The 23,648-nt window shown below is 39.7% G+C and overlaps 1 protein-coding gene across 4 annotated transcripts in view; it reads left to right on the forward strand.

Moving 5' to 3' along the window:
- Nucleotides 1-23,648, forward strand: part of LOC114664826 (receptor-type tyrosine-protein phosphatase U-like) — a 1,094,815-nt gene that overhangs the window by 917,749 nt on the left and 153,418 nt on the right. For 2 of the 4 annotated variants that reach the window (XM_028819112.2, XM_028819113.2), the window contains exons 15-17: nt 4,039-4,068; nt 6,985-7,142; nt 9,883-10,070. In XM_028819112.2, the coding sequence (XP_028674945.1) occupies nt 4,039-4,068; nt 6,985-7,142; nt 9,883-10,070 (376 nt within the window). The remainder of the gene's footprint in view (nt 1-4,038; nt 4,069-6,984; nt 7,143-9,882; nt 10,071-23,648) is intronic. The other 2 variants (XM_028819114.2, XM_028819115.2) reach the window with 1 other exon arrangement.

Raw genomic sequence — 23,648 nt, forward strand, 5'->3', positions numbered from 1 at the left:
ACATATACAGTACATGCATTTCTGTGTAAATTGCATTTACTAACATGGGATGCTGACAGGAGACTATACCAGCACTACAGACCATAGTTAAACTGTTCCAATATCTCATCCAGGTACTTTTAAAGGACAAGTCTTTGTGTAAAAAGCTGGCTCATGGTTTTGATCTTGAATACACACTTCTCCTTAATCTCCCATTATCGTTTTACAAATTTCATTTTTGGATAAGCAATAGCATGATGAGTTTATACAGACATGGATCGTCTGTATTCATCTTATTTTCAATTTTAAATGGCACCTAAACAGAAATGAAATGTGAAGTGAGGGAGCCAACAGAAGACCAACTAAGTCAGGGCCTCAAACTCCAACCACTTTCACTCCAACCAGCTGCTTAATGGGGCACCGATTCTTGTTGTTAATTAAACCCGTTCTTTAATTCCATGGCTTGTTGCTGCTTTCGTGGTGTATTAGTAGACATTTTTGAAATTGTTGATTTTCTCTTTCTAAGAGCACTGATAAAATGTTTTGGGGACCTGAGCAGATCGACATTCCTGAGACCTTCATCGTTCTTTATTTTCAGATATTGTATGATCGACACCAGTTGTTTTGTCTCATTTTGTATCTCATTATTGTTTGGTTGCTAATTAAGGAAAAAGAAACAATTAAGGAGTCTGAGTTTTCAAGAGCAAGTCAATTAAAATTAGTTAAAAAGAAGTTAATTAGCAGCAAAAGCAGGTCACTCATTAAGAAAAGGGTTAGAATGAAAACCTGCAGCCACGGTGGTCCTCCAGGACCAGAGTTGTCGACCCCTGAACTATTGTTATCATCAACATCATTATCAGCTCACACTTCTTAGTCTCACAATACATACAGCTTCACATTTTGAATGACTGCCTTGGTTTTCACTGGAGGCCAGTTGGACGCTGTAGATGCCACATGGGCGGGACGGGCATCCTGTCTGGGGAGGAAACAAGATGCAGACCTGGAAGGAAGGATCAGAAAAGTTGGACAAACAGCTCATGAAAAAGAAAAGATATCGCTGGGAAGTTTTTATTCCCCCAGCACGCTAGATGGCAGTAGTACTGAATATCCGTGCCCAGTGGGAAGCCAGTAGGGCATGCCAGGAAATGTAGTCCAGCAGGGCAGCCCTGCTGGGGTCACTGGGTGCCATGAGAGGGCACTGCAGGGAGACAAGCTCCGTGTTATCATGGACTTCCATATGACCCGGAAGTGCTTCCATCGTGCAATCGCCCTGGCACCGGAAGTCCCCCCGAGTCTGTAATAAAAGGGGCCACACTCCCTTACCCAGGCGAGTCGAAGCTGGGGGGTAGAGAGGCAACACTTGACTGGAGGAGAGAGAGTTAGTGTGAGCAGAGGTGAACCCGTGTTTAGTGCTTATTGTAACTTGTTTGAGGTGATGTGGTTAATAAACCAGCTTTTATTTGAACCTGGGACTGTGCGTGTGTGTTCGTGTTGGGGTTTGGGCTGTTGATGCCCCAGTTTCCACCTTTAGATGAAATGTGTCTGCCTGACTACTTTAGTCCTTTCTGTATCACAAACATTCTCTTTGCTCTCCTAATTCACATTTCTCCTAGATTTTTATGTATTTGCTTGATACCAGTTTGCACCTTAGTTATTTCAATTTTTTATTAAAGCTGCAGTGTTACATAAAGCTGCTTTTTCATCCCACACTGATGCAGTTCAAAAAAGAGAAAACAATAGGAAAAACAAAAAACAAAATATTAAAGGAATAGACCACCCAAAAATTATCATTCTTGATGGCCAAAAAAAAAGTTAATGTTTTTGTGGAAAAGGGAGATCACAACATTCCCAATACAGTGGGGTTAAGCGAGGACCCAATTTGAGCAACAGCAAACAATATAAAAAATGTCCTTGAAGAAAATCTCAAACTTCTCAGGTCTCCTAATCCAAATCTCACATAACCAGATGTATGCGCATGCCTGTGAGAAACACTCCTTTATTCAAAAATATTTTTAAATAATGAATTTCCAGAAAATCCTTTTGTGAACATGACAGGGAGGGGCACTCAGATTAGATAGATCAAGCTTTTATACTGCACACCTACATCTCCCCTCATTTAATTGTCATTACAGTTATATTCATCAAAGTCAACCAACAACTGCAGTACGTCAGACTTTGAATGGCTGTTTGAGAAAATGCACACATAAGAGGGAAAGTTTCCATCTGATTAGAGTTAACTTTTAATGTTCAGTTTTACACCTCCTCACAATGTGCTCTGCAATATTCTTCAGTTCTTCACCTAATGACGTCAGACCTGTGACCCTTATGTTCCACATCATAAAGACCTTTGAAAGGCTGGTCTTGGACTATAGGATTCCTCTTGTGAAAGACCACTTAACCCCCTGCAGTTTGTCTAACATGACAAAGATTGGAGTAGAAGATGCAATATTTAATCCGATCTGCAATGCTTATTCTTATCTGAACAAAACTGGCAGCACTGTGAGAATTATGTTTTTCGATTTCTCCAGGCGTGCCTGTCAATTGGTGAACTCAGGGATATGCAGGTGGATGAGCCTATGGTGTCCTCTCGGGCAGACCTGAAGGACTGTGTCTCTGATATGGATGTGAGCAACACTGAAGCACCACAAGGAACAGTCCTGTCTGCTTTTCTCTTCACTCTGTACACCTCTGACTATAAATATAACACCAGGTCATGTCACTTGCAGAAATTCTGTGATGATTCTGCACGTATGGGGTGTATTGATAAAAAGGGGATGGGACAGACAAGAGGAGTCAGGTGGAGAGGTTTGAGAATTGTTTGTAACTTAACAACAGCAAAACCAAGGAATGGGTTGTGGACCTTCACCACAACCAACAGCCTCTGTGCCCGGTCACTTTTCAGGGAGTTGTGTACTACTGCAAATATTAGGAGTCCACGTTAATGACGGCTGAATTCATTTCATAACCCAGAGGAGCTATATAAGAGAGGGCAGAGCAATCTGTGCTCCTCTAATGTGATTAGTGACACCCGTTATATTTTCCACAACTCTGTGTTGGTCAGTGTGATTTTCTATGATGTGGTATGCTGGGCCAGAAACTTCACTGTGAGGCCCACTAAATTAGTACGTGGATAAAGATGGCATGCTCTGTTATGGAACCCCCTGGAAGTAATAAAGGAGGAGAGAATGAAAAGTGAATGCCATTATGAACAATGCTGCACATCCTCTCTCTGACACCCTAACACTGAGGCCACGAATTCAGGCAACAAAGTATTAAGCAGAATTTTGTCAAGAAACACTATGGGGTCTCCATTATACCAACAGTAATACACCTGTACAATGTCTCGCCATGACTGTAACTGCTCTCTTTTATCTTTAGCCAAGTCAAACATTTTCTTTCTTTTTAGTAATTATTGTGTGTAGCTGTTTCTTATAATATTTATTTATTTACTTACTTATTTATTGAGCTTTGGTGAAAAGACAAAAATGTCCCCTTTATGGCAAATAAAGTCCATCTAATATTGGTATCACATGATGTGCCATGATAGCCAATGAATGAGGTTTAATGATGAGGTCTTCAGGAGGTCTTCAATTCAAAAGCTTAAAATATTTGAGTAAAAATACATGTGTTTGGGACATTGTGAGCATAGGACTGGATACCTGACACTTGAATTATGCAACAAGAATAGCTTGAGATATTTTTCTTGGGACTTTTTGATATTGTGTTTTGTATCAGGTATTTTGTTATCTCCACTCTCCATTGAAATGGACCATTAAAACAATGCAGAGGAATAACATAAAATATCGTTACAGGTGGAGTACGCCTTGAGGTGTAAGTTACAGAGAACGAATTCTTTTAATTCCGTAAAATGTGAGCACATAGTTTGCATGAGTTAAATAGTTCTGGCTTGGCGGTCTTTATTTAAAAGCACTGAAGACTTCAAGTATCTTTACAAATGGTCTGAAGGGCACTGACCGCAAGGTTCACTGGGGGCCTGAGTGCGACTCTGAAGCACCCTAACTCTCTTTTCCTCACCTTCTTTCTTTTCATGCTTTTCAGAAGGGACCGCTATTCCTACTCTTACTACCCGTAAGTGGAAGTCATTCTTTTGTTTTCTGACTGCAGCATGTATTCAAATACTCAGGCCTGTCTGTTGGTGATCTACTCGTGTGTAGGGTTTATTTGTACTTTGGCAGTGTTGGATTAAAAAAAGTGAAAAGAATTTATTGAGTTTCTTCTATCGCCTTTCCACACACTTTGCCCGACTCCTTTCTCTAGTGCCATTCTTCTTATTTAACTGAGGAAATTTTTTATTTGAAGTGCAGCTGTCTTTTTCAGACAGTTTTGTGACCCTAACCCTTTTCTCAAATCCTCAGTAGTACAAAGAATACAAATTATTTATTTAAAACTATAAAAAAAAAAAAATCTCTTACTTGTGCTGTTTATTGTCAGCAGTTATCTGAGTGATGGCAAAAAGAAAAAGAAAGTGTTATTGCCGGGCCCGATATAGCTGCAGGCAATTTTCCTGACAGCAGACCCACAGCCCACCCTGCTGGAAGCTCTTTCTGCACAAAAGTAGATCAAACGTTAAACAGCATTTTTTTTTATTATTTCTCTCAAATGGGCATCAGCTGGCATTAGTGGCTCTAAAGGTGCTTTATGGTGCCAAGCCACTGGGTGCTTTTATAAAAGAATCACATCTGTAGTTTGGCACACCAGTTAAACGTGTGCTTCTCTTTCTGCAGGATGGCTAGTCTTCCTCTTTCTTTCTTTTTTCTTCAAGCTGTTCTCGAACACCTGAAGGCTCCGTGTGCTGGACACAGAAGCTCTCAGCTTGGAGTATGAGCGGTTTAAGTATGACCAAGGAAAAAATGGTCTAATAACCGTATATAGCATGAATGCATTGTTATAACAATTTCCAACTCATTACATTGCAGGAGGATGAGAAATATATAAAAAAAAAACAACAAAACAACTGTTCACAGGGCAATGCAAAATGGATGACAAAAAGACAGGACTCAATTTGAATTAGCAGTGACCTGCAAGTAGGAACCATTCCTGACCGGAAGGATGTTGCCTGTGTTAACTGAAATCGCGAATGAAAACTCCTTAGGATTAGTCCTCGTCTTACGTACAGCAGACCTGCACACACATTTCACATTATCAGTTTTGATATTTGGTGGTTGGAGTAATGTTCATGATTTGAGTGACTTCTCATTTCAGAGGGAAGCCTTACTTCCTTGTCGCTGTAAATTAGTAGCAGTTGTGTAACATACGCACATCCAGACACAATTTGCGCTGTAATAGAGTTTCAGAGTGTCTGACCATCCATCTCCTGGTGTATACACCCTGAGTGGATTCTCACTGCCTCTTCTGCTGTCCATGTAGTTCTACTGCATTTGTGCCATTTAACTTAGCAAGATAAGTGGAATTCCAGAGAAACCCCTCCATTTGGTGTGTACCCTAACAAGTAGACATACCCTAATTAAATGGAACTTTGCTCATCCTAACCAATGTACATTCTCAGATTCACTTAATCCACTGTTGGAAAAAAACAGAGGCAACATCAAGGACAATTTGTGAATTAGTCCTGACTGATTGCAGGGCCCAACCGCATACACAAAGCATAAATTTAGAATCACGTTAACTTACATTTATATCTTTAGGGATGTGGGATGAATACTGGAGTAACCTAAAGAAAAAAAACACACAAACATGAACTAGCACCACCCTGACATCCACATATAGACTTGGTGACCACTTTATTAGGTCCTACAGGACCACCATGATGTCTCTATATACAGACATTAGCCACTTTATTAGGAACACCAGCATGTGTACACAAATAAAACAGCCAGCCATTTCATTTAAACACTACAGTATTTATACTGTGTGGTCTTAAATACTATCTGGAGCTTTATTTGGAGGTTCCACTATCTCAGTAACAAACTGCCCTCAGTTGACTTTCATAAAACAGTCTCCAGGGCTTGGAGCAGAGATGTCAAACGCAAATTTTCTCTTTAATGAGACAAGTTAGAGGAGAATTAGCTGTCCTCATTCAAGCTCCATGGAAGTCCAGTAAGCCTTTCATGTCTGCTACAGTCCCCAGATTGCAATTGTTATGACTACAAAGCAGAAAGCACATGAAAGTCACCAGGAGAGGAACATACAAACACAGGAAAAGAAGTCATAACCAGGAAGATCAGAAAAAGCATTGCAACGAGCCAAAATGAAAGAGTAAAACAGTCAAAAAATGATAGCAAAGATCACAAGAGGTTTAACATGCACAGTGAATTTTCCGTAGCACAATTAGAAAAGGGTTTTATCCGCAGCACAGACAGAGAAGGATCGCCTTGGAAGACCTTTTATACTGTCACAGTGAAATCAGACAAGTGACCTTCGTGATAACTACACCAGGAACATGCGCAACCATAATAATGGTCAAAACAGCCCCAAAGCAATAATAATAAATAGAATAAAAATAAATAGAATAAAAAGGGAAGTGAATAATCCGCTTCCTCGATTTAAATGCTTATTATTCTAAAATGTTTTTTTGATTAGATCCTGCCAGGTTTTGAAAATATTTTGCACAGATCCTCTCAGTGAGAATTAGATTTTTTCCGATTTCAAATAATATATAACATCGTAAATGTACTATAGCATTTGAGAGTAAATTATACTTGACCTCACTATACAAAAGTGCTATATACAAAATTAGGGTTTGCTTAAAAGACAGGATTAAAAGCATTAAAAGAAGTCTTTAAGAATTCATAAAGTGCCAGCTAACTATCCCCTACCCTGCACGTCATCACAAAATAGATTTTTTACATGATGGTTTATACATAGCAACTTCACTTTCAGAGAAGTATCAGTATCTTGTCTTGTGCATTTGAAAACTAAGAGTTATCATTTTACAGAGAGAGTATGTTGTTCAGTGATTGATTTTAAAACTTGCCTGTCCTCACACTTCTCACTTTACGTGATTTTGTACTAATCTGACTTCAGCAAACCTGTCACGCTCAACAAGGCCCCTGTCAACTATCGTCAAGAGAAGACGCACATGATTGGCTCGATGGACAGGAGCTTCACTGACCAGAGCACTCTGCAGGAGGATGAGAGAATGGCCGTCTCCTTCATGGATGCCCATAGCAGCAGCAAAAGAAGTGAGCAAATGCCTATTTGTTAGTCAATTCATTTTATTTAACTGTTTTCTTTCATAGTACAACAGGACAAATGTAATTCAAAAGAAAACATCCAATGAATTTGAACAACAAGGCAACCAGAGTGAGAGGTGAGGCAAGTCCAGAAAGGGAAAATAGCGTTTCATGCAAAGAGCGTATTAAAACTAGATTTCCAGCACAATACACAAGAACAAAGTCTGTAAGCCGCCTGTGGTACAAAGCCATTTCTAACTGCAGTGCACATTGTTAAACATTAGCTGGCTGCTCCTTTCTTGCATTGGCTTTATCAATTTGCTTTTACTAACTAGAACCTTTTAGAACGGCACATTTTCAAAAGATGTTACTCATCTCATGGGTTTTTATTATTGAAGTGAAGTTGCCTGCCACACTGCGAGCTTAAATTTCAGGGCTATGTGGAGAAGGGGACACAGTATTGAAGAAGATGGTGAAACAACAACCACAGTACATGCAGTGCCACAAAATATGCAGTGATAGTGAAATGCAGGAATGGAGAAAAAATAAAATTCAGAGGACTATAGACGTACAAGGAGGTAGAAAGAAGAGATCTTTAATTTCTCCTGTCAGTATACACTAATTGATCTTTGTCAAGTCGTTATGACTTCAGCACTGGACATACTTTGAGAAAAATTTGATATATAGTTTATTTTTTTGGGTAAGACTGCCTCCAAAGTTTCTCCTCGTGAAGATCAATCTCAGTGGAATGCAGGTTACAGCACCAGCTAACTGTTTGTTATATCTGCTGCCATGTCTGCTACTAATGCTTCATGGGCTACGTTGTGATTTGGTCCTTTTAACTTTAGGCATTTGGGTCTCATTTAGAATTATTGTGTGTGGATTCAGAAAATACTCAGACCCCCTTCATTTTCTGTACACTTTACTGTATTGTACATTTAATTTTAAATGGATAAATTTGCCATTTTTGCCCATCACTGTACACTCACTAACCCATGACGACTAAGTGAGAGTGCTTTCAAAAAGGTTTGCAATTTTTTTTTTTTTTTTTTAAATCAAAAACTGAAATCTCTCATTCATAGAAGTAATAATAATAATAATAATTCATTACATTTATATAGTGCTTTTCTCAGTACTCAAAGCGCTATCCACACAGGGAGGAACCAGGATGTGAACCCACAATCTTCCACAGTCTCCTTACTGCAAAGCAGCAGCACTACCACTGTGCCACGTCATTCAGACTCTTTGCTTTGGCACTCCAACTTGTGGTCAGGTGCATACTGCTTGCTTTAATGCTCCTTGAGATGTTTCTGGAACTTGAATGGAGTCCACCTGTGGCAAACTAAATTGACTGGACATCGTTTAGAAAGACACACACCTGTGTATAGAAGGTTCCACAATTCACACTGCATGTTAGAACAAACAATATGCCATGAAGTCCAAGGAAGCTCCACAATTACATTGTGGTGAAGCATAAATCAGAACAAGGTAATAATACCATTTCTAAAGTTCTGAGTATTCCTAGGAGTAAATTAGCCTCAGTAAGTATGAAATGGAAGAAGTTTGGAAGCACCATGACTGTCTAGTCAAAATGAGTAACCAGCCTTCGTCAGGGAGGCAACCAAGAACCCAACAGTCACTCTAACAGAGTTTCAGAAGCCCTCTGACTAGATGGGAGAACCAATTGAAAGGACATCCATCTCAGCAGCACTCCATGAATCAGACGTGTACGGTAGTGTGGCTAGACAGAAGTCGCTCTTGAGTAAAAGGCACATGACAGTTTAAAAGACGGAGCACATGAGAAGATTTTCCTGTGTCTGATGAGACAAAAATGTAACTGTCTGAGCACACCTCCAAGCACTGTCAGTTAAGATCAGGCACTGCTCATTACCTGCCTAACACTATCCATACAGTGAAGCATGGTGGTAGAGATGACAGCATCATGCCATTAGGGGTCCTTCTCAGCTGCAGGGACACAGAAACTGGTCAGAAATGAGATAAGAATGAATTCAGCCAAATACAAAGAGATCCTTGAAGAAAACCTGCCCCAGAGTGCATATGTCCTTAGACTCGAGTAACAGTTCTCCTTTCAGCAGGACAATAACCCGAAGCATAGAGCCAAGACAATGCTAGAGTGGCTTTGGGACAAGTCCCTGACTATCCTTGAGCGGCCCAGCCAAAGCACAGACTTAAAATCACTGAACATCTGTGGAGAGACCTGAACATGGCAGTTTACAGATGCTTCCCATCCAGTCTAATGGAGCATGAGAAGATCTGCCAGGAAAATGGAATAAACTGGCCAAATTCAGGTGAGAAAAACATGTGGAGACTTACCCAAGAGGATTCATGGCTGTAATTGCTGCCAAAGGGACTTCTACAAAGCACTGGGTCTGAATACTTATTAAAAATCAAAAACTGGAACCTCTCATTCATTTAAGTTTGTAAACCTATTTGAAAACGTGATTTCATTTTGTCATTATGAGTTATTGCGTCTAGATTGATGTGCAAACATAGTAAATATATCCAATTAAAATGAAATCTACAATGCAAAGAGCACAGAAAGTGACGGGGTCCAAATACTTTATGAATCCACTGTATATACCCTTGGGCCTCTGTTCTCTTGGAGCACTTGTCCAATTGCAACCTGGTGGAGGTGTTATTCTATTGCCCTGTATTTATCCTTCTGTTTCCTGTACTTTTCAAATTAAAATAAGCAAAATCCTCCTAAGTGTCTTGCCTTCTCTTACAGACGAGCAACGCAGTGCAGTGAATGAGTCTAGCAGTCTCCTGGCTGGATCGCCTCGCAGACAGTGTACTCGGAAAGGCTCTCCATTTCACACGGGTCAGCTGCACCCTGCAGTGAGAGTGGCTGACCTCTTACAGCACATCAATCAGATGAAGACCAGTGAAGGTTATGGATTCAAGCAGGAATATGAGGTTAGTTCATGTAGTTTTATTGAGGTAATATTCTGAATGTCATTTCCATTTACTGCATGGATGGGTTAACAGAAGACACAAAGTGAGAAATTAACATGAAGAGTGCATAGGTTTGCTCAGACCTCAGAAAGGACTATGTAATAAACTAAAGCCAATTATTAACGCTCTGACCTCCTGAAAATCTGTGTATATTAAATTTACAGTATGGAGAAATCAATTTGTCCATGTGAGCAAAAATATCTATGCATATAGAGTAACCTGAATTTATTTACAATAATCTTTCCAACATTTTTATTCTGTGTGTGTTTGTCAGACATGGCTACAATATAAATTAGTGTAAAATTCATATAGTAACAAATCATACAAAAATTATAGCTACTAACTTGCAAAAGTGTTTGAAAGAGAGCAGATGTGGAATGCCAGGGGCCTCATGTATAATGCTGTGCATAGAATGCACACCAAAACATGGCATACGGACAAAATCAGAAATGTGCACAAAAAAATTCAGATACTTAAAACTGGGCATAAACAAAGTTCCATACACTTCCCCTTTATAAATCCCAATCAATGTGAATTTTAACACATGTGCAAGCACCTGCACCCCCATCCTGATTCCTCCAGAGCTTTGCATGTTTGAATATGAAAATCAATATAAAAATAGCCCCTGCCATTCAATGTTTTCTTTTTTTTTTTTATTGATTTTATTGAAATCACACAACATTCCATACAAATAGATCAATTTTACAAGAGTAGGATTGAAAACAAATCAACCCCCAACCCTGAGAAAGCGAGCAGAATAAAACTTAAACCTAGTAAAAATAAGTAAATAGATAAATTAATGTGAATATTGATAAATGGAGAAGAAAAAGAAAAAAAAAGAGAATAGGGAGAGAATCTGCTTCCTCAGTGCTTTAAAAGCTTATTAGATCCTGCCAGGTTTTGAAAAATTTCTGCACAGATCCTCTAAGTGAGATTTTTATTTTTTCCAATTTCAAATAATATAAAACATCAGTTATCCACTGACTTAAAAAAGGAGAGTTAGGATTCTTCCAGTTTAGCAAAATAAGTCTGCGTGCCAATAGTGTAGTAAAGGCAATCACCGTTTGTTTGTCCTTCTCCACTTTAAGCCCATCTGGAAGAACACCAAGCACACCTGTTAGTGGGTTAGGAGGGATTGGGACACCAAGGCTGTCAGAAAGGCACTTAAAAATTTTGGTCCAAAATGATGTTAATTTGGTGCGGGCCCAAAACATGTGACCCAGTGAGGCTGGAACTTGATTGCAGCATTCGCAGGTTGGATCTTGCCCTGGAAACATTTTGGACAATTTCAAGCGAGACAGATGTGCTCGATATATAATTTTTAGTTGCATAATCGTATGCTTTGTGCATATGGAGCTTTTCTGATATGTTGAGGGAGAGATCCTTTTCCCATTGTCCTCTTGGATCTTTGAAATGGAGGGATTATAAAATGGTTTTATATATTGCAGAGATGCTGTCCGAGTCCCTGAAACTGATGAATATTTTTCCAGCATAGAGGGAGGTGGGAGATGAGGAAAATTGGGCAGGTTCTGTTTAACAAAGTTTCTGATTTGAAGATAGTGAAAGAAATGTACAGCTGGAAAGTTAAATTTGGAATGTAATTGTTTGCAGGATGCAAAGACGTTGTCTATGTACAGATCTCTTAAGTGATTTAACCCCAAATGTTTTCCAGACATTAAAAACTGCATATGTTTGCAAGGGTTGAAAAAGGTGATTCTCGTGCAGAGGTGCCACAGATAAAAGATTCTCCATCTTAAAATGCTTCCTACATTGGTTCCATATTCTGAGTGAGTGAAGCACAATTGGGTTATTAGTATATTGGCGATAATTTGCATTTATTGGGGCACAAAGCAGGGAATATAAAGAGGAACTGCAGGAGTCTATTTCTATTGCAAACCAAGCCTGCATATGTTCATCATATGTCCAGGTTTTTATATGTTGTATATTTGCTACCCAGTAGTAAAAATGAAAGTTAAGTAGAGCCATGCCACCTTCTGCCTTTGGCCTTTGTAGAGTCACTCTTTCGATACGTGGATGTTTTGAATTCCAGATAAATGTGGTTATGATTGAATCTAATTTCTTAAAGAACAATTTATTGATGTATATTGGAATATCTATATATATAAAATCCCTGTGTGCGTCCAGGTGTCCGTGTGTGGGTGTCTTCTGGTGAAGTGCGCATGCGCGGGGCACGGTGCGATGCGCAATATTACTGTCAGAGAAAGTTAGAGGCGTTTTACGGAAATACAAACCAGTATTACTGCGAGAGGAAATTAAAGGTACACAATACAGTGACGCATATTACAGCCACATACAAGCCAGTATTACTGTCAGAGGAGATTAAAGGCATATTACCGACGCGCACGCCTGTATTACCGGCAGAGAAAATTAAAGGTATATTATGGACGTACAAGACGGTATCCTTCAATAAGGGTGCGCACCAAAAGGCGAGCCTCAAAAGGGCGACCTCAATTGGGCGCAGTGAATAAAGGCGCGCGTAAATAAAGATCTGCACCTTTGTTGCTCTTCACATATTCCAGAGCCATTTGAACTAAATTTTCTATGAACACCTTTATTCGCCGCGCTCAATTGAGGTCGCCCTTTTGAAGCTCACCTTTTTGTGCGCGCCCTTATTGAATAGAGCCGTACAAGACAGTATTACTGTCACAGAAAATTAAAGACACACAATACACGGCGGCAGCCCATGAAGAACGGTCAGCTCAGCAAGTAAACATCAACAAAAGAAAGGCTGAAAGAAAGAAAAATACGACCAACAAAATGAATGAGGTCAAAGTCCCTTGCCATTTAATATAGACTGTTCCTACTAATGTGTATGCACTACTGTTCTAGCGCCCGTTATTGTAACGGGCTAAATGACTAGTTTTGAAATAAAAAGAGAAGCTTAGGGAGGATATTCATCTTAACAATGTTAATTCTTCCAGTTAAAGTGAGATGAAGGGTTGACCATCTATGCAAGTCTTGCTTAATTTTTTCCATACAGGCAGCGAAATTTTGTTGATAAAGAGCTTTATGTTTACCCCTAGATATCTGAACTGATCTGCGATGATAAAAGGGAAGGTGTCCAATCTAATATTATGTGCTTGAGAATTCACTGGAAAGAGCACACTTTTAGTCAAATTAATTCTGAGACCAGAGATCTTTTGAAATTCTGTAAGTGCTGTTAAGACTGCAGGCACAGTATTTTGTGGGTCTGATATATACATTACCATATCATCTGCATATAGAGAAATTTTCTGTTTAACTCCATCTCTGATAATCCCCTCTATCTGATAAGCATTTCGACAGTGAACTGCTGTGGAATGGTGTTAAACAGTCTCCTTTAGAATAGTAAAAAAAAAAAAAGAAAAGGGTTACTGATTTAATTTCTTCCACACATACATACATAAATGTGTATAATTGTAAATAAAATAAAAACAGTTAGTGACCGAGAAGGGAAAAGGATGTATAATTACGGTACCAGTGTCATTGCAGGCGGATCAGACAGCCGGTGATACCTTCTTTACGATGCCATGACAGGGTGCGACTCACAGTCTTATTTCAGGAAAGTGTCGGGATCAGCTTTCTTAACTCTTTATCTGCTTCCTCTCTACTGGTAAATATGTAATGTTTGCCTTGAATCTCCACATTCAATGTTTTCTTAAAAGACAATGGTAAAAGCACATATAAAAAAAGTATTTCCAAAGAGAAGTGGTCATATGTCAAGTCAACATGAAAAGGCAAGTGGCTAAGTGTCATACAGAAGCATAATAGGGACACAGTGAAGAAAAGAAAGGTCTATGTCGAGATTAAAGTTGAAATCTAGATTTTAATCTCAAAATTTCCACTTTAATCTTATAGTTTTTTGTGTCATTAAAGTGGAACATCGTAAACTTTACTTTAAAAATCGATGTTTAACTTACTAGAGCTTCTCAAATCCCATTCCAACTGAAGCAGCAAGTTAAATGCTTCATATTCTGTGTGTTCTCCCACCCAGTTATTAATCACTACATGTTTCTTACACTAACAGGAAACACACAGAATACGTTACATTCATGATGTTACAGCTCTCTGAACATTTTAGAACACTAAGATGTACACGTTGTCATTTTCACGAAGAAGTGCATTAAAGCATGTATTAAACCTGTAGGGGCACGGTGGTACAGACGTAGCGATGAGGTGGCGCCCCATCCAGTGTTTGTTCTTGCCTACCGCAAGATGCCTGCTGTGATGTGAGTAACCCTGCATGGAATCATTTATTGCAGCATTACTGTGTCTGTCAAAAATACTAACCCCTAATTCCTGTCCTTCTGTTTTCTTACTCTAAGTAACCAACCACCGCACAATAAGCGTCTGTAATAAAAAAAAAAAACAGCGGCAAGCTTAGAATGCCAATTCTTCAAAACTTGTCAGTTTATTTGTAAACTGTAATACACACACTTTACTGCAATTTATCATAAAAATGATATCAAGTATACCTGCTAGTATTCTGACAGCACACAGCTCTCTTGGAAATCTAAATAGACTTAGAAGCCAGTCGTCATCATCTGTAAATACATGATCACTTCCATTGAATTGAATTCCTTTATGGTCATTGTATGGTACAATGAGATTCAATATGCAACTCCTCCATAAACTTATTTTCCTATAAAATGATAAAATAACAATCATAATAATACAATAAAAATATACAATATGAAATGCAAGTACAATATACATGTACATATAGAGAAGATAGTGCAGATGGTTCATAAAGTGGCTCAAGTTGTGCAATATGACAGTTGTAGTGTCAGTTTACAGTGAGGTAATTGTAATAAGTACAGACAGTCCTACCGGAAGCACTTGATGGATTTATTGAGTGTGTTTATAGCTCTTAGGATGAAACCTTTTCTGAGCCTTGAGGTCCATGCAGAAAAGGCATTTGCCGGATGGGAGACGTTCAAATAGACTGTGGCATGAGTGAGTAGAATCCATGCAGATGCTGAAGGCTTTCCTGAGGCAGCATGTGCTGTAAATGGAAGCTGTTATCCTCTGTGCTCTCGACACAAGCTGTGCAGCTGTGATACCACACACAAATACAATAAACAGGTTGAAATACTCTCAGTGGTGCACTAAGAGTAACAGCACCAAAGCAGCTATGGTATTTGAAATAGTTTGGCCATTCTGTGCACCATTATGTTGTTACAAAATGATTAAAATCAAGTGCCTTACACTTGTAAATGATATGCAATTAATTTCAGTGCATTTGATAAAGCCTGCATCGTGAATGTGAATCTAAAAAACAAAAGGGAAACCACACAGAAACAGTAGCACTGCTTTGATGCTGGGTGCCGCCAGTTTGCAAAACCGAGCAGAAACGTGCGTGCGCATAGTGCGAGGCCACCATGAAAATGTGTGTGGCTTTACACCAATTTTAATTTTTGTACATCTCAAAGTGAGAGTGGAAACGGGCGTTTTCGTGCAAATGCACCGTTTATACATGAGGCCCCAGGTTACAGTTGTTCACCCACTAATGTACAGTATATCTTATTTCTGTGTTGCTACATGATTAAGCAGTTCCATGTAATTTATTCAGACTACCGGTATATTAAAATCATATTGAGTATCTGAAGGTTTCAGAGTTTTAAATTCTTCTATGGAAAGACAGTATACAGCTCAGATTGTGTGAATTTGTACATATTGTAGCTAAAAGCCCATGTGTACTGCTACAGATGAGAATGTTTTCTTTCTTATCTCAGAAACCTTACATCTTGCCGACTACTCTGTTCTGCATCTGCAAAAGTCTTCACAATAGTCTTTCAGTCCATACTGATGTTCGTGTGCAGTCATTTAATTGTGGTAACATGCCTGGAGGGTTTGGGTTCATTTAGTGTCACACTTATATAACCATTTCATCTATGAAGAAGAATCATGAGACTGTAACCTATCCCACTGTCCAAAGATGAGCTTCATGCAAGTGTGCAGACAGCCTATCTACAGTATTATGTACAAGCTATAATAAAGCAAGAAAACAATCATCAGAAAGTAAAGGCAGACTGCTGTCCAGCTCCTGTTATTTAAGCTTCTGTGATCTTCATCTTGAATAAAGAAAGACTAAAAGAATAATCTTCATACTAATCACTTAGTACAAAAGTGTGCAAACAGTCAAGCAAACCAATAAGGAGCTCACGAGAAATTAAACAACAGCTTGGAACTAAAAGTCAGTTACCTGCATATTCGTAGCTGGGTGATGTCTGTTTGCCCAAGTCTGACCATTAAATTCAATCACGTATGAACTGCTGTTGCAATGTTCACCTTATTCATTAGCCATCCCTTCTGTAGTCAGCCTGCAGTGGTGTTAAGTTAGTAATTACCCATTATAATTATCTGTTATTCTCCAAATATTGGCTTTGTTTTGTAATTGAAAAAGACCAGCACAAGGCACATGTATGAATTGATTAGCAAACTGATATTGCATTTGAATGTTGTTGAGGAGGGAAAGGAAGGTCCCTCTTGAGTTTACTGTCCATGGATAATGTGATGCTTGTTGTTCTACTTGTTTATTGAGAGAAAAAGACCATTGAGGACTTGTCCATAAAGATGCTGAGCTACTGCACTGGTGAAATTAGAGTAGCTGGGGAATCTGCAGCTGAATGAACGAGTGACAGAATCTCTGAATTCTGGGACTTCACTACTCCACATGCTGTTTGTGTCCAGAGCTATAGGACAATTGGTGGATATATGTCCAAAAATGGTGTACAGTACACCCCCAGATTTTGCGGGGGTTACGTTCCTAAAGCACCCGCAAATTGTGAAAAACCGCAAATTTTGGATCTGGTTAAAAAAATGCTGCTTTTTATAGTTTAACCCCTAAATATGCCCCCAAAATACTTTAATTTAATTTCAAACTTAGCTTAATACATTACCTAAAAAAAGAATGTAAAGGTAAACCCGTCTACTGTACAGTACTGTACTGCTATGTGTCCTGCAGTGCTAGAATGTAAAATACTGATGTTACCGCTATATGTCCTGTAATTCATGCAAGCGCGTTTTCATTGCCAGAAGCCTTAGAAGGTGCAGGCCGTTTCGGTGGCATCTTGGGGCTTTAACTCTTAAACTGCCACATACTCGGGGGTTAATGCATCCCTGGACGCCAAATACTTTTTTGCTGCACTTTAAGTAAACGTCACAATTTACAAAGAAAAAGTGAAATTTTAATGGAACACATTTTTTTCATCCAAAGAGCATCACAATTACTGCAACACTGATAAATGTACACACTGCTAATGAACTGTAAAAACTATTTATAAAACTACTGGAACAATATGTACAAGGTGCAACTGACGCCATGGATGAAATCACCGAGCCAACTGCGCTTGAACTGGCTGCACGCAAGCACACAGAGGTAAGCGCTGACGCTGGCAGGCTAGTCTAGTGCAGCGGCTCAATCCCAGAGACAGTGGGGCTGCAGGGTGTCACACTTGGGTCACAGAATTGCACAGAAACACAGGAGATTGTAGAGACAGGAACTTTATTCAAACACTTCAAACAAACATGTCTCTTTCAGAAGTAAAACGAGCTCAGTATGACCAGTTAGTTCTCGTTTAAAAGAATAGGCAAACATCACAGGGGAGCACTACGGGAGCAGGACCCCCAACAGGAGCAGAGGATGTCTGGGGGAGGAAAGAGAAACAAAGCAATCAACCAAAAAGGCCAGGTGCTGTTTTAAGTATGCGTAGCGCGAGAAGCATATCACGCGACAGAGCAGCCGCAAGTAAGCCCAGCAAGTAAGGGAGCAACGTGAAGGTAGTCTATCAGCGTTTTTTAAGAGATTTTTTTGAGGAGTCTCCATGTCTTCTAGGGGTGCGTTCAGCCCCCCTGCTCACAAGGGACTGACTGTGGGTCATGAGCTAGCTGCTCAACGTATGTACGGCACTGACTGATCAGCTCCTGCGTGCTCGCAAATGACACTGGGTAACGACTATAGCCGGTTGTGGCGGTTTAAGGGTTAAGAGGAACAAAGCAGAAAACACAAGAACACTCAGCTGGATCTCAGATGCAGCAAAGTCAATCAGCAGCAAGGAGAAATGAATAACGCTGTAGCGGTCCGGTGCCGCTAAGATTCACACGTCGAGAAGACGGTGATTTATTTTTATGGTGGAGATTCCAGGGACGCACCTAGCCTTGGCCCGACCTGCATACACTCACAAATCGAGACAAAAACAAAGCAAACCGGTAATCAAATAGCAAATAAAGAATGTAATGAAAACAATGATGTTCCCCTTATGGCGATTAGACATTAAATACAACAAAGCACAAAGAAAACACACACAGTACATCATGAAAAGAAGAGAATGTTCATGAAAAACGGCAACGGATGAAATGTAATGATGAAAATAGATAGTCCAGAGAGCCGCATGTTGAATGGGAATGTAAAGATAGTCCTACCACTAGTTCCTGAAATTGTGGGTGGACGGGTTCAGGAGCACTTCTTTCTTTGCAGGATGGCCATGAATCCACTTACAGTCCTCATGTACACAGGCAGACAATTCAGACGCCAATCACGAAACGATCCAGGACAAAACGAATAAGTTCAGGTAACCCAACAGAAGGCAGACAGACAGTAACTTGAAACACAAATTGCAAAACCTTTTTTTTTTGCTTTTGATCACTGGCCCCGTTTTTAAAAGTCGCACTGACATCCTTTGACCCCAACAGCCCCAGCAGAAGACCAATCAGAGCCACTGCAGGGACTGCTGGGAGTTGCAGTTTCAAATTCTATTGGCTACTTTCACCATCCCAAGCTGCGTTCTCCTCTACATTTGCTTCCTGTTCTCTCTACAGTACAGTATTGCCACGAAAAAAGCCATAAATATTGCAGTGGATATTTGCGGTTTCCGCTAACAGTTATTAGATAGGTTCTAAGGAAAAATCCATGAATGACAGAGGCCTTGAACTCTGAACTGCGACTTTGTGGGGGTCTACTGTACAATGTTTTTAGTCCCCGGCAAATACGCAAGTGAAAAACAGATGGAAATGGCGCTGTGGATTGAAATAATAATAGTTATATATTTTTATATATTTCATGTATGTATTGATGTTTAGTCAGATATGAATACGATGTTTAAAAGTTTTGATCTTGGATCGTTCTCTACTTAAGGAGTAATTGGAATGATGAATACAGTCTGAAATTCTCAAGATTGAAGGTGGAACCTGATTAGTACCATTGCTGGGAGAGTGATGGCCTTATGGTGTGTTCAAGTTCAGGAATTGGGCAGTGGCACATTACACACTCAACTCAGTACAGATCAGAACAGAACTGGCAGATTTCACACTGGTCAGTTCTCCAAAGCTTTGTCTGTGTACATTATAAGTAATGGGTAACACTGTGCTGCAGTGGCTATCATGCTGGTTCACAGCTCCAGGACATTTGCTTTCAATTCTGGCTTGGTCATTGTCTGTTTGCTGTATTCTCCTGTGAGTGGAGAGGTTTTCTTTAACATATTTCCAAGTTTTCCTCCCAAATGCCAAACAGACCCGTGTTAGTTTAACTGGCAACTCTAAATGAACCCAATATGGGTTACTGTGCACAATGGACCCCTGAAGGACTGGTACCCCATGCCTGTTTGACTCCTACTTTGCATCAAACACTGGTGAGAAACACACCAGTTTCTAGAGTTCCTGAACTAGATGAGAGGGTTAGAAACGGAAGGGTACATTAGCAATGGGTAGGGACACTTGTGATAGCTGCAAGAGGCAATGCTGTGGTGGACAACATCAGTTAGATGTGTTATTTAATGGTTAGTTCAGGTTTAAGATGTACTAAAGTTAAAATAAAATCAGTCTGTATATTATTTTGTGCACATTGAGAATCAACCTTCTATACATTATATTATTAGAACAGAACAGCAGACAAACATTTCCAGGCAGTAGCAGCTGGCTGTGAAATTACTAACTGAAACACTGTCGGATAATTTTTAAAACCTGGAGACAGCAGTTAGTATCCCTGTAAGCTTCCAGAATCTGCAGCTCATCCTGCCACCTGCTAGTGGGCTTATTTCTGTGCTTCACCTTAACCTAACAATAATTATATTAAACTGGATTCAGAGCTCACTTCCTCCAGAGTGCCTATCAGTACTACTGTAAGAAACTGCAGGTGACTGCACCTGACCAACAAATCCACTGCAACCTTACCACTGGTCCGTAATGACAGGTACGTTCATACTTTGCACCCAATACCACAGTCATAAGTCCTAGCTCCCCACCGTCCAGATTTGATTTATGCGGTTTTGATAATAAATAGATGGCTATTACAGTAGACTAACTTGAAATATAACAGCAAATAGCATAGAACTCCCAGTAGTCTGACGTCTTTGTACCGTCTTTCCACTAGCACCACAAATGAGGATAACTCTGACTGCTGTTCTGTTTTCACTATCTGTTTTCCCAAGAGGTTCATGGCTCATTTCATAATTTTAAGCCACAACCACAGGAATAGTTTCATTGAAGCTGTGGTAACATGGTGGTCACTGACTGGCCATAACCCATGTTGTCTCATGCACACATCAGGGTCATAGTTGTTGCACTGTTGCTCTGAACTCCATTTTTAGGTGCATTGACAAATAATGCAAAAAAGCAGCTACAAATCTTATTTGTTGGCGTGAAACAACTCCGTGTGCTGCCGTAAAGAAAAGGCAGTAAAAACCATTACCCAAAATGTTAGCCAAACTCAAAGTCAAAATTCTTAACAAAAAAAGTTGCAACTCCAAAACTTTTCAGAAAATGCTAGCTAGCATCACAAAGGGTTCAACAATCCAGAATCTTGCACAGCAGAAGGACCACATTGCTGCCTTAAATGCCTCCCAGGTCACACCGTCACAGTGTGCAACTTCCTGGTGCTACATGGTAGCAACAGCAATGTGTTGGTAGGCACAAAATGTCTGCCAGTACCAAAGCATATCCACAAAATGGGGACAATAATAGACCAATAAAATGTACTTTATACAGTTACATGAAACTAAAACGAAACCCCTATAAACTAAGGAATAAATTTGAAAATTTACTGAACAAGAAAAAATGTATCAAAATCACAGTCTAGCCTGTGGCCCACTTTTTCAAGGCAGTTTCTTTGATAAGTTCCATTTTTAAACACATTGTACATACTTTTGAAATTTCAAAATTTCCCACTGAATATCACTGTGGATATTCCTTTTTTCAGAATCTTGATTGTTAAAACTGAGAAATTTCCAAGCAATTAGTTTACTGTTTCCAGTTTACCTTCAAAAAGGTTACTTCACTGCGGTGGGCTGGCGCCCTGCCCGGGGTGTGTTTCCTGCCTTGCGCCCTGTGTTGGCTAGGATTGGCTCCAGCAGACCCCCGTGACCCTGTAGTTAGGATATAGTGGGTTGGATAATGGATGGATGGAAGGTTACTTCAATTTGTATTTTTTGTACATTTTCGTTTTTTACTTGTCTGACAGCCACTCCTAACGGCTAAGCAGGGAAGAACTGGCAGTGTTGTACGCTCTGAAACAGCTTGTGCTTTCATGAACCTCTGTCTCAGCAGCTTACTTCTCCTGGGGCTTCATGTATAAACGGTGCGTACACACAGAAATGTTGCGTATGAATGTTTCCAAGCTCAAATCATGATGTATAAAACCTAAACTTGGCGTAAAGCCACGCACATTTCCACGGTAACTCATGCCTTGGCGTACGCAATTTCTCCGCTCGGTTTTGCAGACTGGCGGCACCCAGCGTCAAAGCAGTGCTACTGTTCCTGTGTGGTTACCCTTTCTTTCTTAGATCCACATTCCTGACACGGCTTTATAAATACACTGAAACTAACCGCATATTGTTTATTAGTGTAATGCATCTGATTGTAATTAACCTGCAGCAATATAATGGTCCAGGGAATAGCCATAGTATTCCAAATACCATAACTGCTTTAGCGTTGTTACTCTCACTGCACTTCTTCTTCTTCTTTCAGCTGCTCCCATTAAGGGTTGCCACAGCAGATCATCTTTTTTCATATTACTCTCACTGTACCACTCGGAGTATTTATATCACTGTATCTGAGTGGGGAATCACAGCAGCATCGGAAAGAGAATTATCGGTATACAGCATGAAGCAGACGCTGCCTTAGCCACGGCAAAACGCTTTAGAGACTTCCCTGTACGGACTTCGCGGTTTAGACACAGTTTCATCCCAAGAACTATAAATGCACTCAATCAGTCTATCAAGTGCTCCTTGTAGAACTGTTTGTACTTATAAGTACAATTACCTCACTGTAAACTTGCACTACAGTTATAATATTGCACAACCTGCGCCACTTTATAAAGCGCGTATCTACATATGATGACGGTATTCATTTTTAAGATGAAATGCAGCAAAATATGTTGATTATATTATACAGATAAAACTTTAACTTCATTTAAATAATCTGTATTGTTAATAATTAAACATGTGAGGACACGGTGCCGCAGCGCTAGCTAGTTCAGGGATTGTTCCTGCATTGCATTGTATTCTTGCGCTGACGCGACACTGTAAAGATAGACAGATGGAATAATTAAACATGTACTACGAAAATATTTCAATGTTCCTTAAAAGTTTTGAAGAATCGGCGTTCTAAGCTTACAAATGGCTCCACGTCTATTACATACCTGATTGTGTGGCAATTGGGTATTTGGAGAAAGAAAAGTAGGGATAGGAAAAGTACGTTTGAAAGAGACAGTACTGCTGTGATAAATTATTTCATCGAAGGTCGCGCATGGCGCAGCAAGCCTCTTACGTGACATATGAAGAGTCACTGCGCCACCGTGTTCCCATGTTTAATAACATGCTTTCAGTCCTATCATCATGAAAAAGATATCACGTATACATCACAGTATTGTAATTATTCAGAGAGCTGTAATATCACAAACGTAATGGATTATGTGTCCTGTCAGAGAAAGAGAAAGCCCGTTTAAGAAGCAGGTAGTGATTCACACACAGAGCACAAAGAAGATCAAATACAGAACAAAACATTTAACTTCCTACTTTAGTTACAATGGAATTTGAGAAACTAGTAAATTAAATGATTTTAAGATGAAGTTTATGATGTTCTACTTTAATGGCAAAATAAACTACGTGATTAAAGTGGAAATTTCAAGATTAAAGTTGACATTTCGTGCTTTTTTCCCACTGTGTGCCTATTTTTTTTGTCTGTACCCTAATAAGCTTTCATATGACACTCAGACGGAGGGCTACGACTTGCCTTTTCACGGCGACTTTGATATGTGATTTCTTTTTTATTTCAGGCACTGTGCGACTTTGTGAATTTGAGCTTTCGAGTTTCTCCAACACTATGTCACTCGATCATCTTCCTTTTGTTGATTATACCACTGTTTAAACCAACAAATAGTACGTTTTTCCTTTGCCTCCACTTGGTATTCGCTGAAATTCTTATATTTTCCCCCATGCTTTTCCCATTGTCTTTTCTCAGAAGGCTATTTATATCAATTTGCATATTCAAAGAGGCGTAATTCTGGGAGGAGTTGGGGCGGGACAGAAGGCGCGTGCACGTGCG

Source organism: Erpetoichthys calabaricus, chromosome 14 (genome assembly GCF_900747795.2).
Source record: "Erpetoichthys calabaricus chromosome 14, fErpCal1.3, whole genome shotgun sequence".
In the NCBI taxonomy this organism is placed as follows: Eukaryota; Metazoa; Chordata; class Cladistia; order Polypteriformes; family Polypteridae; genus Erpetoichthys; species Erpetoichthys calabaricus.